The sequence below is a fragment of the Thunnus maccoyii genome, chromosome 15 (genome assembly GCF_910596095.1).
Source record: "Thunnus maccoyii chromosome 15, fThuMac1.1, whole genome shotgun sequence".
Lineage (NCBI taxonomy): Eukaryota > Metazoa > Chordata > Actinopteri > Scombriformes > Scombridae > Thunnus > Thunnus maccoyii.
Genome location: NC_056547.1, coordinates 16055327 through 16073658, shown reverse-complemented (window position 1 = coordinate 16073658; position 18332 = coordinate 16055327). Strand labels below are relative to the sequence as shown.

The 18332-nt window shown below is 41.5% G+C and overlaps 1 protein-coding gene across 1 annotated transcript; it reads right to left on the bottom strand.

The window, feature by feature from the left end:
* Nucleotides 1-1338: 1338 nt before the first annotated feature.
* LOC121912489 (E3 ubiquitin-protein ligase MYLIP-A-like) lies at nucleotides 1339-18289 on the bottom strand. Its single transcript, XM_042434617.1, has 7 exons — nucleotides 18070-18289; nucleotides 16576-16766; nucleotides 6824-7009; nucleotides 5282-5479; nucleotides 4993-5157; nucleotides 3477-3900; nucleotides 1339-2151 (listed from the first exon to the last, which is right to left on the bottom strand). The coding sequence occupies exons 1-7, from the start codon at nucleotides 18154-18156 to the stop codon at nucleotides 1954-1956; spliced, it is 1449 nt and encodes a 482-aa protein (XP_042290551.1). The 5' UTR covers nucleotides 18157-18289; the 3' UTR covers nucleotides 1339-1953.
* Nucleotides 18290-18332: the final 43 nt, after the last annotated feature.

Genomic DNA, 18332 nt, shown 5'->3' with positions numbered 1-18332 from the left:
AGTGTTTAAAAAGCAAAAAAAGCAAACTTGTGAGAAGTACAGTTTTATTTAACATATTTTTCTATTTTAAATCTTTTTAATTATCTCAGATTTATCTTTAACACCTTTTGGGAGTCCAGACCTCCAGATTAGGAAGCACTGGTCTAGTGCTTGGTTACCTAGAAGCCATAAAGTACACCTAAACAACATACGCTCAATCCAACATATAGTGTATGTATTGTGATTTCTGCACTAGTGTCTAACTTTTTCTGAATAAGATGTCAAGTTTAAGTGCTTTCAGATCCATATGAAGCTGAAACAAATGTCCCAGAGATCCAAAGTGAGGTTTGTTTTTTTTAAAAACAACTTTATTAATACTTTCTCTTTTGTTAAAAGCAGAATATATAAAAAAATGATTCAATTCTAAGTTATTCTTATATCTTACAGAGCATAGTGGCTTTTGCTTCAGAAAACAGAAACAAGTTGCTACTTGTACAATGTGAAAAATAAAAGTCCTTCCCCTGTAGTGACTGAGCTTAATCGAGTCAGCATTAAAGAAATTAAGTTTTCCTTTCCTTAAAAAAAAAGTCTGTGGAAAGTTTATAACACGGTGTTGCTGCTACATTAAGGCCAAACCCCATACAGACGTGGAAAACTTCCTTGGTAAAGTGACAATGTAGTTTTTTAAATATAGTCTTTGAAATTAAATAAAAATTGAAAATGAAAAGCTTTTCAAAAAGCAAGCAAGTATTGCACAGACAGATCTCCTAGTACCCTTTAAAAAAAAATGTCCAAACGGAACCCACTATTACACCCCAGAGAAGAAATATACAGCTGAGGTTTTCAGAGGAAGCAGCCGCTGCTGAGCAAATTCCTATTTTCTCGTAGATAACCTTGTGGTTCTGTGTCTAGTATTAAGAGCATTTGTGCTCTTAATTTCTAACTCTCTGTTGGCATGGAGATAAAATTGTTAAGGTGCTGCAGTCTATGAAATTGGGCTTGTTTTGGACAAAGTGGCAGTTAATCAAGACCCATTTCAAGGTGGAGGAGTGTCAGCAAGATACAGTTCTGGTGGGCTAAAAGAACCTTCAAGACCCCCATTTGACTCAGAGGTCACAAGAACAGGACCCCAGCTGCCTTATCGCCTGCAGTGTCTAATTATAATACAGTGCTTTACCCAGAGCACTGCTGCTTAGCCTCTAAATACCTCCTCATTGGCATGAAAAACATGGAACATGACAAAAACAAATAAGCAATAAAATATAAAAAAAAACAAAATTCATCTCACTCTGTTACACAATAAAATTCAGTTCTCAAATCAAATAGATAAGCTTTAAAATGTCAGAAAGCTTTAAAAAAAAAAAAAAAAAGACTCAACCATTATGTACAGTGCTTAGCTATTCTAAAACACATACGTTCGTCATATGGTTTGGGTTCTGGGGCTAGGAGCCTGATATGGAGCAAAGAAGATAAACCAAAAAACACAAATTCAAAGCATAATTCAAAAAAATGAAAACGAAAAAAAAAAGAATGTTTCTATTTTGTATCAGGTCAACTGATGCAATAATTTACTTAACATGGACAATAAGAGCCCAATCTAAAACCATTGTGTGGCAGGGGGGGGGATAAGGAGCTGTATAAAAACAAACAAGATTTTGACAGAATGACACAGATGTCTTAGCATAACCAACAATACCAAGAACCAGCCAAACACAGTGAAAGCCTGAACGGAAGGGAAGTAACAATAAAAAGCACACACACACACGCACACGCACACACACACACGTATAAGTTGAAGGAGTGGCTTGAGTGCGTCGATGTCTGATTACGCTCCGGAGTTTCTATATGTTTGGAGGTTCATGGAGTCCAGGCAGGAAACACAGACGGACGTCCAAATGTTCTATAATAAACTTTCATCTGGCTGGTATAGCTTCAAAGTGTTCGTGGAGTTTGGTGGCTTTAGCGGAAATGTCTTTATGTGTGGTAGATCTTGTGGTCGTATTCTGTGGCCGAACAGCTGTGAGGAGAAGCCATGTCTCTGTGGATGGGCGCTGGGATGTTGCTGCGGTGTTGTTGGTGGTTGTCGGTGAGCGCCAGGCTCAGCAGGCTGGTGCAGGTGGGCAGGTAGACGTGCTGCACGTGCTCCACCTCCGAGCGACACACGGGACACAACTGAGGGAGGAGGAGGAAAAAAAAATAGTGTTAAGCACTAAATAGCTGTTTATTTTCTAACAGTTAGAGAGAGCTGTTTATACATTTGGTTTTGGTCAGATGTGATGCAAAGACGGCAACGTGGTCACTACATACATACATAATATTAATCTATTAATGCTGTGAACCCCTTAGAGGTCCATTACCCTTTAGCAATAAATATATTTTGGCATCCTTATCCAGGGAATCTTTTTTTTCTTTTTTTCTTTTTTTTAAAAAAAAGGCCCGAGCAAACTACACCAAGTTCAGAAATGTACTCATCATGCAATGTATGACAAAATGGGTTAACACACATGTTGTGACGTCAAAGCCAGCGACGTGTCAAAGCCAGCAAATGACAGTTTTGACGAATGTGAGACAATATCAGACAGTTCTGAGAATCATGGAAACCTGCTCTCATCAAATGTGCTAGGGGGGAGTACTGCTGACTGCCATTAGGCGTGTAATGAGTCATCACTCAGATCATCTGACCACTATCGGTGTTAAGATTGAAGGACACTGTGAGAAATATCTTAGACAAGGCGAGTTTAATGATGAAAAACAAACAAGTGTAACAGGTTGCTATAATGAGAAAACAGCTTCCAGTCATGCTGAAAGCAGTGGAACTTTCTTTCCCTCTATTGTCTTAAGTCTCTCCTCACTCTTTCACACATCTATTAGCTGGGTCACGTTTCCTAGTTGAGTTAATGGAAGGGAGATTTGCCTGGCTGCTATAATCCCTTCATAAGACACACACACACACACACACACACACACACACACACACACACACACACACACACACACACACACACACACCATCTGCTTCCACAAAGATAGGCAACATTTAGCTGATTAAGTGAGAGAGCAATCAGGTCAGCAGAGTGTAAGAAAAGCTTTTGATGCTGGTTAAAGGACCATAAAGGATGAGAAGCTAAAACTAAAGTATAATTAAAGAGCTTTTGATATAGCTGCAAACTCAAAGTGGGCTGAGGTGCCTCAAGTCAAGGACCAAACAACCAAAAAAGAAAAAAAAAAAAAAAAAAAAAAAAAGCCTTCTTTTTTCCCCTTTTTCAAGCTTTTGCCTTCTTGTCTAATTTACTTTTATTAAGAACAACTTTGAAGTTCTTGTTGACATCAGCATTTGCAGTATAGAAAATGCCAACAGTGTCATCTCTCAGTGTATATGGCTTAAAAAATACTTACCATATTAATAACACCCCCCCACCACAAACACTGTGGCTGATAAACTCTGTCTTACATGGCAAAGTGTAGACACATTTTCACAAAAATTACAGAAGACTCACCTGAAGCTGATTTGCGCAGGTCTGGCAGCACACCATATGGCCACAGGGGCAGAATGCAGCGTCTATCTCCTCCTCGCAGCACAGCATGCATAACAGAGCTTCTCGGAGCTTCTGCAGCCTCTCTTGCAAGGCTCGGCTCTGCTGGCAGCTCCCGCAGTCCAGCCCCTCGTCCTGCTGGTTGTCCCTGCTTGGGGAGCGTGAAGGAGACGAGCGTTCCCCGCTGCCGGAGCGAGAAACCAGGTCCACGACGCCAGAGTTGTAGAGGGCACGGCGGGCGTGGTCGTACACTTCCTTGGAGGTACGTCGGATGTCGAAAACGTACTTCTTGCCCAGGTTGATGTTTTCGTTGAGGAAAAGTGAAGCCAGGTGGCCCTTGAAGTCTCGGCTGTACTGCATCATCACTGCGTTCGTAACTGTGTCGCATCTGGAAATTGAAATGAATAAAACATGATTAAAAAAAATTATAAGACATGATAACTAATGTCATAAAAAACAGTGTTTTACCAGAAAAATCACCAATTTTGATCAAATCATCTTTGTTAACTAATGATTGTTTCTGCAGTCACTGTTGTGGAGGGTATGTCTAAATAATTCAACATCCAACCTGCACTGTTTATATAGAAAACACCTAATATTCATTCTGTTCTGATGTCACGTTCGCCACTGTGAGATAAACACTGTACACTTGTTTCTGAGAAAGCAGGATGAAGACATGACTGCAAAAAAAAAAAAAATTAAAATTTGCAGAGTCTGAGCTAAAACCCATCCCTGAAACAAAAGGACAGGGCTGTCTTTTGTACCTTTGTACTATTGTGACTGAGAACAATTTCATAGCTCAGCCATTTGAATTGTCCCTGCTCACTAAAAATTTCAGACACACACTCACAAAAGACACACACATTGTTTATGGGAAGGAAAAAAAGGTATATATATCCCTCCTTATCCTGTAAAATCAATGTTTTCATCAACACTGATGCTGGTCAAGGACATGTTATATGTGGTTATGTGCCCTATTTTGCATGGATCTATGCCATAGCGGGGAAAGAAAGGAACAGGAGCACACTTAGTTAATGATTACAAACACATTTTAGGTCAGGTTTTTCCCCACGTCACTTAGGCTACCTACTATTAGTGATGAACAGTGAAAAATAGACTGCTCTATATCATCAGGACATGCTACAGTGGTAAGGAAATACAGGTCAGACTGGTGAATGACTAACAAGACTGCTGACAGACAGACATATAGAAACACAGAACTCAGCTGAGCAGCAGAGCTCAAAATTAATTTGAATTGTTCCAGTATCTTGCCTCACCACATGGAGGAAGCTACGGTCTATAGCCAACTGCTCTTATTTACTTATAACACTAAGTCAGTATTAACTTTGTGCCATAACGCAAAGTCATTCAAAAGGCCTGAATCCACTTCTATTAAAAATCTGGCTGCAGAGCCATATAACTCCTGAGTGTATGTGAGCCATTGGTCTGAGCTGAAATACTGTACATCTTTTGCTCTCACCTGTAGAAGGCGTGGGTTTCTGTGATGGCCCGGTACAGGCCGCTGGCTGCCCGGTTACTGATCAGCTTGAACAAAAGCACCACGCTGTCGTTTGTGTCCTTGGTTACTGTCAGGTACACAGTTTTCCCAGACTGGGTGGCGATCTGAATGATGGGATAGCTTACTCTGAAATGAGACGGAGAGAACAGAGAAATTATATATAGTCGAAGAGAAGTCATACACCTAACTGCAACACACTATCACTATCAGAACACATACAGCTATTAGTAGATGCCTAGGCTAAACATACCTGTTGACTAAGCTGAAGTCCTCCTTGCAAACAGCGATGCCCTCCGGACCGACTCCTATGGCCAGCCGTTGGCCATTTGCGTCGCGGGCCCAGTGCCACTCCACGCCGTAATGCTCCAGAGAGGAGACCAGCTGTAGGGCCTGATACTCTACTGAGCCCTGGCTCGAACCCTCCAGAGCCTTGTGTCTGGATACGATACTACAGGAGAGAAAATGTGGGGAGAGAGATGGAAAGTGAGACAACAGATTTAGGTGATTCAGCTCTAATGCTCAGATTGAAAGTGAGCTTGTCATACAATATTGTTCCTTATTTATCATAGATCAAGAACACTCACTGTGACAGGTACATTATACAAGTAGGATAAATGTAAAACTATGTTTAAGATGTCAAAGTGGAACACACCCTGAGGCAAAGAGCTTTGATACTGAACTGGCTCTTTTCTAACAGCTATACTTTTGAGATCAATGCTTAGGAAGGTTAGCTGAATGCTTCTTTTAGGTCTGTTTAAACAGACTGAAGTAAGAAATGAATATGGGCATATGTATAACACATTGATCCACAGTAGGGAGGTCATTCTAAGAGCAACTTATAGAAAATAATCATGCTGAATGCATCTACCAGCATACATAACACACAAACTGTCATGCCGGGGTTGAGTGTGGGTGTAGCAATGAGCAGCAGTGCCTGCTGGACCGATATTGCACATGGATAGAGTTTAATGTAGCATGTTTGGCAGATGGGTTTGATAATGTATAATAATTTAGGAGTCTCAGCATTTGGGGAACAGTAGCACTTGTGTTGTTAATCTCTGAAATTTGATAACGCATTCAGATCCACGTTCTCTGACTCTAACTAGTGAAATGTTGTCTTCCGCTTTTTTGTTTAGAGATAAAACAATCACAATGTACAGTGGGAGGTTTGGTGAAACTCTGCAAACACTTGTTATCTGATCTCCTGTCAGCTGCTCATTTCTGCTGACAGTATTTGTGTGTGTCAAACAGCTTACACACACTGTGTGGTTGTGTGTGATACACTCTTATCTAAAGTCTTTCACCTCAGACAAAAAAAAAAAAAAAAAAAAATTACAGTACTCTGCCTGCAATATCTAAAAACGAAATATAAAAAGACAGCTTTATTAGCGCAACTCAGTATAAAATTTTTGTACAGCATTTCCTCAAACACCAGCTGCCACATTATGCCATCCTTGGCTTGTTGCCATGACCCATTATTTACTTTTCATCATGTCTTTATGGGATGGACTCCTACCTCCCTCAGAGATAGTGAGGGGGCTGAGTTTCAGATGAGCTGACATATGGAAAAGGTCAACAGGTTGCAGTAACTGTGGAACGGCCAGAACAATTGCGTATGCATGTCTTTAAGTGCAACACTACGACTAATGATGAGACATATAGTACTAATATACAGGACAGGAGGCTCTGGTAGGACTAATACTGAGGCTAGGCTGAGAATTAGTGAGTCAAATCCTGGAGCAGAAAGGTAGGAAAAGATAATGAGATATTTTGAATTGTAATAATACTGTACCTGTTGATGGTGGCAGGGCTTGGCTCCTCTCCACACAGCTCTGAGTACCAGTACTGGGCTGTGTTTTGGTTGTAGTCACCAAACTCGGCCTGTGCCAGGAGTGCACTCAGCTCCTCTGCCTGTTCTGAGCCCATACGCAGGTGACCGTTATGGAGGTCCTCCTTCACGTGCATGAAGAAGACATGTCTGGTGGACAGAGAAAACACAACAGTGGTCAAATGGGAAATCTTATGACTGACATTAAAATCTAGTAAATAAGTGTTAAGATGAATACATTTCTTTGCACCATATCACTTTATTTTTTTCCATTGTACAACTGACTTTCATGTGTGATGGCTAAAGGAGTCAGGGTGTCTGAAGCACAAACAGGCTGTAGCAGGTGGTCATTATAGGGATAGAATTACACCACAGACGGCAGGTGTTTGTGTGCGTGTAATAGAAGCAAAAACAACTATGACATGTTTGGTCACAATGGCTCACTTTCCCTTTTTCAATCTCTTCCTCAAACACGGTATAAGAACTTCCTTTGTGAATGTGTGAATTCACTGACGGCTCTTAAAGTGGCAGTTGAGAGGAGGAAAAGAAGTTACAGGACTGAATAATAGTTTTTCTCCAGTATAGGAAGGACCTTGACTTTTAACCTGGTGTCTCAGTGAGTTATGTGTGACCACCTCCACGTGCTGCTAAGCGATAAGTCTGAATGTTGAATCCAATAATGGGATTTAGAACGACCTACAATGCTTAGCATCCTGTCTGTGTACTGCATCTGTGGCTTGTTGTCAAAAACGTGGTTGAATAACCCCAAACTCATTCAATACGCCCATGTAAAACCATGCCAAGTTATTGCTTATCTTGTTTTGCATGACATTATGGAATTATCAACCCACTATTCTTGTTCAAATGAGGTGGGTTTATAAGGTGACATTTGGAAAAATAGTTCAAAAGATTAATGGTAGTCAAAAACAACAATTGTTTGGGTTTGGGCTGAACGATAAGATGAGAACACCGAGTTCTGGTGTGGCCAAAGAAAACAACTAAATTCTCAAAAAATAAGCCATGGCAGGTCCTTTCCATTGTTTTGACTAGAAGATGTGAGGGATTTTTTCTCCTTGCTAGCAGCAGGAGACAAGACGTCAAAAGGAAAATAAAACACACTGACTCAATCCTTACATCATGAACGTTGAACTAAAGTAACCTTAACAGATGCTTCCTTGAGATGCCCTTTGGCACAGTAACCTGAAGAAGATCAGCCTGCTTCTTGTCAGCTGCTTCTGTAACTACAAACCAGCTGGGCAGCTTTCCACCGGACAGTGTTGCTGATTAGCTGTAATCCTGTAGGTGTGCCTGGTGTTTGGATTTCTTTCATTATACATGTCTTGACTTGGCTATCCATCACCCTCACTCCAGACATATATTTCGCTTCTACAGGAGTGTGTTAGTCGTGGCGGAACAACTTTCCTAATTCTAAAATAGCTCACTCCCCTCACCCCCGATAACATTATCTGCTCTTTAGACCGAACCTTATAACAAAAATGAAACTATGAAAGTATCCTGTGCTGAAAAGAGCTCTAGCAGGAGTAGACTTTATTGTGGGGAAATAGAAGTGAAAGATACTGGCTGTGACCGACCACATCCTGATGGTAGACGAAAAGCCGACTACACCTGAAACTGCTTGTTATTTTCTCATCTACAAAAAAAAAAAAATCTCCCTTGAGCAGCATTTCTCTTTGAAGCATGATGCAAAGAGAGACATTTTTAATTTTTGCAAATTAGGTCAAACTGTAACTTAAGGATATTTTAGAGGGTTTAGAGAGCAAATTTGAAGGAAAGTAGCACTCATCACTGCTTTATTAAGTTTATATGAACCCGTAGTGCTTTGTTTGTATAGAATTCCATCTTCCTGAGATGATCTCAGAGGATGTGCTGGAGGTGACGTTTCCTCTGTCATCTCTTGGGACAAAGAACCAGACTCTTGAGGGAACTGGTGGCAAAATACGCACACGTGTGTATTGTAACTGTATGCAAAAACATGGACACACCTCATCCAACAGACACATTCACATGCTTCTAAGGAGTATCAACAGCAGTAAAAGCAACTGTGAGGCACGCAAAGTCAGCCTACACCACTCCTGATAAAACCAGACCATAACAACGAAGCCCCGTAGCTGACTAGCCTTAGGCATAACAAACAGTGCTTTGATATGGTGTTAAACATCCCATTCCCTCCAACGCGCGCACACACAAACACTGTGCTCTATTGTGTCAGGCCCAGCAGGCGTCATGTGATGGAGCGCTGCTACTTTGCTACCTGCCTGACGCAAACAATGGGCCTGACTTGACTGGGAGATACAGGGTGCCGACAAAGGGTTACTCTAGGGCAAGCTGCGGAGGTTACTCTAGTTCAGGCGGGGATTGGCAAGAGGTTAATATCGGTCATGCAGTCATGGAGCTGATGAGCAAGGCATTTAATATCTTAACGGGCTAGGACTTGTGTTGATGAATGCTTTTGTCAGTTTGCTGTTGTGCCATCGACAGAATATGTAACTTAAGCAGGCGTACCGAGTTAAACCTCTGCGCTGTCTCACTTGACCGACCATCTGTGACAATGTGGACTACGGTATGTAACTTTTACCCACTGGGCTGCTGAGCAAGACATCTGACTCCTGCGTTCCCCGTGTTGTGGGTGCCCACATGTATGTAAACAGGTGTGTGCGCGCTTTGCTGAGCTCAGGCCAAATTTCCAATTGTTGTTTGGAAGAAAACACCTATCATAAGCTGTACAGTAGAAGAAGTTAACAGAGCCTGCAACTGAAAGCTTGTTCCTGTTTGACCGCCCCTGAGGCTGAGTGAGAGGCGGCTGATATGTACTTCGCCAAACACCACGGCAATGTGGCTAATACTGAGAATACACAGCTGCGTCACATGCAGATAGAAACTATTTTTTCCTTCTGACGCCCCTGTGAAGCTGAACTGCTACTGTATCCTGCTTTAAAACAACACTTTAGTCTGGTTATTTTATCGGCTGTTTTATTTCTAATCATAATAATATTTTTTTTTCCCAGTTGTATAATTATAAGAAACATAAACATCTGTTAAAAACTTTCCCAGCCTCTTCCTAGCTTCTCAGACAGCTAGTCCCAGGATCAGTCAGCTCAGGTGCCTCAGCACCTGTTGAGATCCTCTCTAAACTCTGCTGAAGCACAGAGCATAGGAAAAACAGCAGCCCACAGATGTCTCCTAATATGGTGTTTGTGGTTGATTGTTTTTTTTGTGTGCCTTTTTTGATGTTTCCTGAGTGGGAACATCTAACACTTGAAGTGACTAAATATATCTGGACATACTTTCTCAAAATTATTCTTTTACAACCCCATGGAGGTCTATATGCCTGTAGCAAAGGTGACAAGACAAGAGACGACGGAGTGGATAAATGACCCCCATAACCCGCCCCCCCCTCAACCAAATGGGCATGCAAGCAGATGATAAAGAGTTTAAGTCACTGTGACTCTCATGAGAGTGAATTGGCTAGACGGAATCACAGGACTTAAATCTCTCTCTTGCTGGCATGTGAGGATGCCAGGTTGCATCAGCTTGAGAAGCTGTTTATCAGCAGCAAGGCCTTCCCTCTGTATGCTACACCCATTACTATTCGGACACATTTGCACACGCATCATTACGGTCATCCGTGAAGTGTATTTGAAACAAGGCAGACATCACTGCATTCCCTTGTTCTTTAGACTGGCCCTCACCAACATACCAGACACAGACTGAGAGCCAGGAAGTCTGTGCTGAGACCGAAGTCTCCTGGCCTACTTCAATGTATTACACTCTATATACCTCATCATTGCTTTGTCCTTCATAGAGATAACCCATAATCAAAGTCTTAAGAGGCTTATTCATATATAAGTCATAATACCTCCTGTGAATGCTAACAGAGCAGGAGAAAGGAGAATAAGTACATGCGATTCAAAACAGTGGGTGCGGGGGAAGGAGAGGTCATGTGGGCTGCTGCAGGAATGTTTGAATACTTGATTGCCTGGTTGGAATAATTCAATTAAAGCAGGACTGAGCCCCGAGAAAGAATATCTGGAAATAGGTCACTGGTTGCAAAGCTGAGTTATGAGGATGGGTATGAGATAACTCAAATTTTTTACGTGATTTCTTCTGCCCAGTGGGACCATTAAAATCTCAAAAAAACACTGAAAAATCTCAAAATGCAGTGTGCACTTTTGAGTAACTCCATGCTATCAAATGCATTTTTTTTTGATTTGAGAAATCTTTACCAGTTTTTATATGCACCCTTGTGTCAGAGAAACTAAGCACCAGCTTACTTAAAGTACTGGACGGTCATCACCACATCAACTGAACTCTCTCCAGTCTGTGCCGCCCATCTATAAAACCATTGTGTCATTTTCCCATTGTCACTATTGTGTTTTCTGCCCCGACCCGGTGTCTTTCCCCCCCCCAAAGTAGGCTGCAGAATGTCAGCCAGCTCAGCGCACGGAGGAACAAAAAGTCCCCATGAACTGAAACCCAACACTACTGCCTAGAGACTGCACCTCATCCAGCCAATCACCAGTAGAGTTTCAGACCTCATCGGTTAGGCTCTCAATAATGCGGTTTGTAAGCTAGTCAAATAACACTGCTGGGAGCTGAGTGCTGAGAGGTTACTATCTGTCAATGAACTATAGTAAACTCTGCTAAAGATCTTCTCCCGAGGTGAATGGAAAAATCAGACTAAAATCACTACTCTTATTTAAAGTTTTAAATCATGTTATTTTGCATAGTTCCAAGTTGCAAAAGAATAATTCCCGGTGCTAAATTTAACACATATGCCTATTCTCTGTGCCGAGTTGAACTGAAAGCCGTACAGCAATAAAACAAAGAAGTTGTTTGTATGCTAAATGCCTTGGGTTACAGGCTGGTGCTCTGTACTGGATGGTAAACTGGTGATTAAAGCCCAGCATCGATCCTGTGTTCAGACGTCAAACAAAAATAACAATTCTTTCATTCTTGGACAAGGGCTAATATTATGACTTCAAACAGGACAAACCAGGGCTAGGTTACTCGAGTGCACAACAAATGACGGAGGAGAGAAAATGATAAGTGACTAATTACAGATGGTGGAGCATGCTGATAAAAAAAAAAAAAAAAAAATTGGGTGGTATTTTGGAACACTTGGGAGACCCACAGGCAACTAGTGTGATCTTTGGCTTGATCGCCTGTGTAGCCTGCCACATGGAGCTGAAAATGATAACTTATGTGTGTGTGATCTGAATAAATTACCTCGTTGTTTTTGCAGAACATTCAGCTGGTGTTAAAGCGCCAATGTTCTTGTCTCAGCTTTCATGGGTTAGCTATTGCAAGTTAAAACTGCATTTCACTCTTGTAAAAAAAAAAAACAAAGATGATCATGCTGAATGTAAACCTTTTCTTTGTGCATGACCAAACTATGCTCTGGCATACTACTCAGCATCATGGAGGGTTGGAAGCTATCCCACCATGCTATTGGGTGAAAGGCAAGGAAACACCCTGGACAGGTCAATGGTCTGTTGCAGTTTGTTGTCACCGGTCATTCTTTGGATCGCCTGATGGGCTTATATAAGAAGGGAAGAGCACTGCCCCACGAGTAGTCAAACACTGCAATGACATAAATAGAGCAAAGTCCTTCAAATTGGATTAAATATTTTGAATCTGGAATAGTTTCCACATGTGCTACATCACAAAACAAACTGTTAAGCAGAAATCTGACATGTTTGACTTTGAGGATAGGAGTGTTTGTGTTTTTGATTTCTTCACCATTGCTTAGTGTTAACTATTCACAAATACTTGTCTGATACAATCTTTTATAAAATGTGACTGATTCTGTTCAGACTGGATTTTTCTGAATTTGTTAAACTGTTGTTCAAGAAACTCTGCATAGGGGGAAAAAAAACAGAAGTGAAAGACAGGCTTAGGAACAAAGGTTAACAGGTTAACAATCAGGACCACAGATAAAGCCTGTACTAACAGCTGTGCCCTTTGAGGGTACCCAACATTTGCCTGATCGGAATGCTAAATACGGGGGCTAATGAAGGAGAAACATTCACGTATTTAAAAACAGAAACACCCTCTAGCAAGTGGGGTTTAATGATGCAGACAACACAGGCTGTTTTGAGGCCCTTGGGTCAGTGTCCCTTAACCAATAGAAAGTGTGTTCCTGTAGCCGATCAGTAACAACACATCACTTGATACGTCATGGAAATGCAGATGAATACAAATCAGATGTTCTACAAGCATACTATGTTTTGGAGAGCTGCTTTACTTTTCCACTGGCATAAAATAAAAATGATTAAACTAAGACTGTGGGCGGCTGAAAGCATATTTAAATGCAAAACAAAGTCCACTAGCAAACCACTGGAAGGTTAGAATGGCTCTGCTTTAGTCTTTGTCTTCGCGTAGTGTTCAATGTAGCACCTTCCTCTGCCAAAAATAGTAACTGAGATAAGAGGAGAAGCCATCCCAAGAGGCAATTTCATGCATTTGCAAAGTTTGCATTTGCAAAGTAAGCTGGGAAACAGATTTATAAAACAAGCCTGAGAGAAGTGAGGGATTGGAAAATCTCAGAGCAATGAGATTAAAGAAAAAGGGTTTTTAGAAGCAGGAGACACAGCTGCCATAGAATCAAGATGAACTGAAGCCTGGCAACTCGTTGCTCGTCATCTTCGACCTACTCTAGCTTCCATACGGCTTGTTCTGACTGCAGGCATCCTCCAAAAAAAAAAAAAAAAAAAAAAAAAAAGAGAGAGCCTGCACTTTGGTTGTGTGCATTAGAAAAAGGTTTTATAGCTAACATATTATTGATTGTAGGGGATTCAACCAGACATCTGTATTTTAAGCATCCACAACCCTCTTTTTTTTGGTTTGAATACTATAAAATGTAGGATGTGAAGTACATTTTCCAAACAACTCTTTATTAGACAGTCTGACAACAGACAAAACAACAAATTAATAACCACAAAGTGCCCCAATAGTCAGCTGTATGTATGCATGAGCACTCGACCTGTCGGGCTTTACGTGGCAGCAAAGTAGCTTACATAAGCTGCTCTGTGCACGCTTGGTCCAGTGCTGGTTATGTAATAAGGCCTATACGAAGCGTGTAGAGACAGAGGCCCACCCCTCAACTCTGCTGAGAGTTGCGTACTAAGGAGGCCCTTTTTTCTTTGTTCAAACACTGCTGAGGACGTTATCTTCAACTCGCATATACTCGCTACTTACGAAACTACAAAACCATGCTTTGTGGTTATGCTATAGAGTGAATGCGTGTTCAGTGACTCTTTCAAACGTGTTCACTGACTCACAAAGTATTGCATACACGGTTAAAGAAAAAAAAAAAAAAGGTTTCTGTGACAGCCTTATTACAAAGATGAAAGGCCAAAAAGTTTCTCAAGACAAGAATTGGACACGCATTCCTAACCTAGTTATTTAGATGTTCCCCTGTACTGAAAATGGCTGAGTAACAAAAATGAGTAATAGAGAATGGTTTTCTGTGTGTTTCAATATGAGGTGTGCCTGCCTGCCTGCCTGCCTGCGGTCAGAACGGGTTGTGTGGAGGCTGTGGTAGCTGAAGTAGGTCAAAGGTGACAGCATGAGCCATGAGTGAAACGGGAGGTCACCAAAGCGCTAATTTACTCAAATTATCAACATATTCCCTACATGTCAAGATAGAAATTTTAAAAGGTTTTAATAATAATAATAATAATAATAATAATAGAAAAAAAATAATGAAAATAATACATGACATTAAATACATGTCACAGAAATTCAGACAAATGTCATGTATATTTTCACGGTCCTTGTAAATATAACATCGCAAATCATAAAAGTTGTGAGTCAAACCTCGAGATCTCACTGCTGTGTCAACATCTCCCCCTCATCTCTGAAATTGATGCCAGTGTTTGCTCCCCCACCACTTAAATGATATCACATCTAAGCAGATGGATGGCATGAAGCCTGTGCCAAAATTAAACACATAACTTCACAGCATGGTGGTGTGTGCCATGTGCGAGTATTTATTAGTAGCAACCCCACACACCCTTGACTGCCATTTCACATCTTTATCTCACCTTTTTTCACAACCCCCTGACCCCCACCCTCCCGACACCAGCCATCTGTTGATAACCCCTGCTAATCTAGTGGAGGTCAGAGCGCAGGCAGCCGAGTGTCCTCCACGCTCACGCTCTCTCTCTCCCCCCTGCTGCCTTTCACTTTCTTCTTCAAAAGGCTACCAAATATGGGCCAGAGTAGGGGGGGGGGGGGGGGGGGGGGGGGGGGGGGGGGGGGGCGGGGGCAGAAGGAGGTGGAGGGTGAGTGAGATGGACGGAGAGGGAGTGTGAGCGGAAACTGTTTAAATCTGACAGTGATAAAAACATAGCGAGACAATATTACGTTTATACTTTTACATTTGGTAAAACACTGAGGTGAGGGAAGAGGGAGTGAAAGACAGATGAAGATGGGGTAGTGGGTGAAGTGGGGAGCAACTGGGAGCATACTGTGAATGCCACACAAATCCTGGCCAAGGCAGATACATGTCCGTTTAATGAACAGCTCTAGTGGCATGCTGTGAGTGAGAGAGAGGGCAGAGAGTAAGCATGGAGGAGCTTAAAAAGACACCCGACAGATCTCCCCCTCCAGTCTGGCCTCCCTCCACAACTGTGGTTCCGACCTTGCAGTATCAAACACTCGTGGCACCGCCTGGGGTGAATATAACATCCACGATATCACACTAGATACTGTGTGTAAAACAAGTTGTTTTGGACAGGTTCCGAGGCCTCCAAATCCCCCTGCTATTTATAACTTCAAACAAAACTCAGTAGTCAGGACATAGACTTCTGGCTACTTTTTCCTGACAAAAGTTTTTTTGTTTAAACTGATCTAGCAGAGAGGAGAGATAGCAGGGGAAGATGTATCAAATATTTTGCTGGCTCTTGTGTTTCTACAATAAAAATGTTGCATTTCACATATATATGTGCGATTAAAAATCTCAAGTGCGATAACATATCCAGATACTTTCAAAAACTAAAAAATCTTTGAAAATAAAGCTGAAAGTGACTAATGATGACGCATTTCAGTGAAAACAAAAACTCCAAGGAAAACACCCTACATTTTCCCTGTTGCTCAGTTTCCAAACAGCATCTGCAACAATGTCAGACTGACGTCTGTGCTTTTGTTCAGCCAAAAATGGTCATAAACAATCGAAACAAAAAAAAAGCACAACAAAAGTTATTTTCAGTTGAATGGGGGCAGTGACAGAGGTCCTGGTTGTCACAGAGAGGGTCCCTGGGGACAGCCACAGAGCAACACACAGCCCTAGAGCTGCTGGATCACATTTCCTGCCTGGCGCACAACCAAAATGACCTATAGTAACCCCGGAAGGGCTTGGAGAAGAGGTTACTACAGGGCATTCCACTGTATAGGAAACAAAGTGATCAGATTATGCTATGGGAACTCTCTTACGATGGCTTTGTTTTTCTATCATTTTGCTATTCATTGCATGTGGCATTCAATGATAAAGAGACTATAGGAAAACTACATTTTAATTAAAAAAATGGACTACATTCTGTTTCTCTAACAGGGTGAGGATAAGTCGATTTTCAGGTACTTGGAATAGAATGTGTGCGTGTTGAGAAACTTGTTAAATACAATTATATCTGCTCATCTGCCCACTGGCAGATTTGCACACAATGTCCATACAGCACGTGAGTTGGTAAACATACCTCGTCTGTTCCTGCAGAATGAGATGGGGCTCCACAAAGAACTTGACCCGCAGCCTCAGTCGACACGGCGTCACATTATCCATCTGCTGGCAGATGCGATTCCTCAGATTCAGCCACAGGTTCTCTCCTTTACCGCCTGTGAACTGCAGCCCAAAGTAGTCCACTTCAATTATGCCCAACTTTCTGCAAACCTGTAAAGAGATGAAAGAAATAAGGCAAATCATAATAGTGGACTTTAGACAAAGTAATTCAAAAGGGATCCTAAAACCAAGTGCTTGGGTGAATTGCCTTAGGGGACAATAATTTTGTCAGAAGAAGATTTATAGTTTAGTTAAGCTGGCTGCATGTTTTCAGTCTTTAGTCAAGCCAGTGTGACAGCAGGGTAAAATGTTCCTTGAATAAGACAATCCATAATAGATTAACCTCGCAGTTGAGGATGGCAAGAACCAACAGAGTTCCCAAACAAAAATCAATAAAGTTTCACAAGATTATTTGCATTAGGCCAAGTTATTTTATCACTTTGTCAATTTGGATTTCTGCAACCCCAGTGCTACTCACACAGATAAAACCCATCAATATTCTCAAGCTCAAGATAAAGTGGAAGTAAACTTGGGAGGCTCTCTGAAAGGGGCTCATCAAACCCACAATCCCACGCCCTCTCAGCGGCTGCGGCCATGGGGTTATTACATAACTGCTACGTTTGCAGGGAGTCCTGAGATAAAACTCATTCATACCCACGGCAAGTTGGGAATATGCCATGCATACGAAATAGCTTTACGTTTTAATACTGGGGGGGAAAAACAACTTGAGGCTACTGATGAAAAGGATGAGTTCGTATCCTATTTGTGTCTGCTTTCTGGAGGAGTGAAGAGGCGGATATCTAAACTAAACAACTAAGTTCGAAATAAAGTTTCAGTTTGAGTGGTGAGGACGCTGAGTGCTTGCAAGGGAGAAGAATGAACTCAAGTAACCTTCACAAAACCATCTGCCTCTGACTAAGCCATGCAGGTAGAGGCGACAGTCGGCGGTTTTTTCCACTAATATGAAAACTTTCCTACGTGTATATCATATCAAGAGTTTCGTTTCTGCACTAATATTTTAATGTTTCGTAGTTACAAACAAATGTATCATATTTTGTGCACGCCGTGCGCAGCAGAACATTTTGTTTCTTCCGTCACTATCTGCAACAATTAAGCACATATATATCGATAGTTTTATTGTTGTTTACACACGAGTTCACGCTGAATATTGTCTCCAGCAGCGAACAGGCTACATTTTATTTAAAATGAAATTAGGGTCAATTCCTCAATTGTTGTATTTACAGTACTAGTGTGGATGAGTTGCAAATAAGCGATGTATTGATTGAAGTTTAGAAAAATGGTAATTTTTAAGTTTTATGAGTCAACTATGACTGTTACCTTGGCTTACCACGAAACTGTGTTTTAAAAGGGTATCATAATAAGAAAACGTGATGTGTATTCCACCACAGCCTACCTTATTCAGACAGTCTTCACCGTTCGCCTTCGCATCAACTTCCACTTCCATCACTACCGAGTCCGGACGAGTAACGTGGCAAAGCATTTTGGCTGTGTATTCAGTAAATCTTTGGTGTGCCACTCTTTAAAATAATAAAACAATGCTCGAGCCTTCTTGAACCCCCCTACATCAAGCCTTCGTCACTTTCTTAGCCCTTTCACTCCGTGTGGCGAAGCTGCGGCCACCAGCTGTAGGCTATATCAATGAAATGCCATGAACAG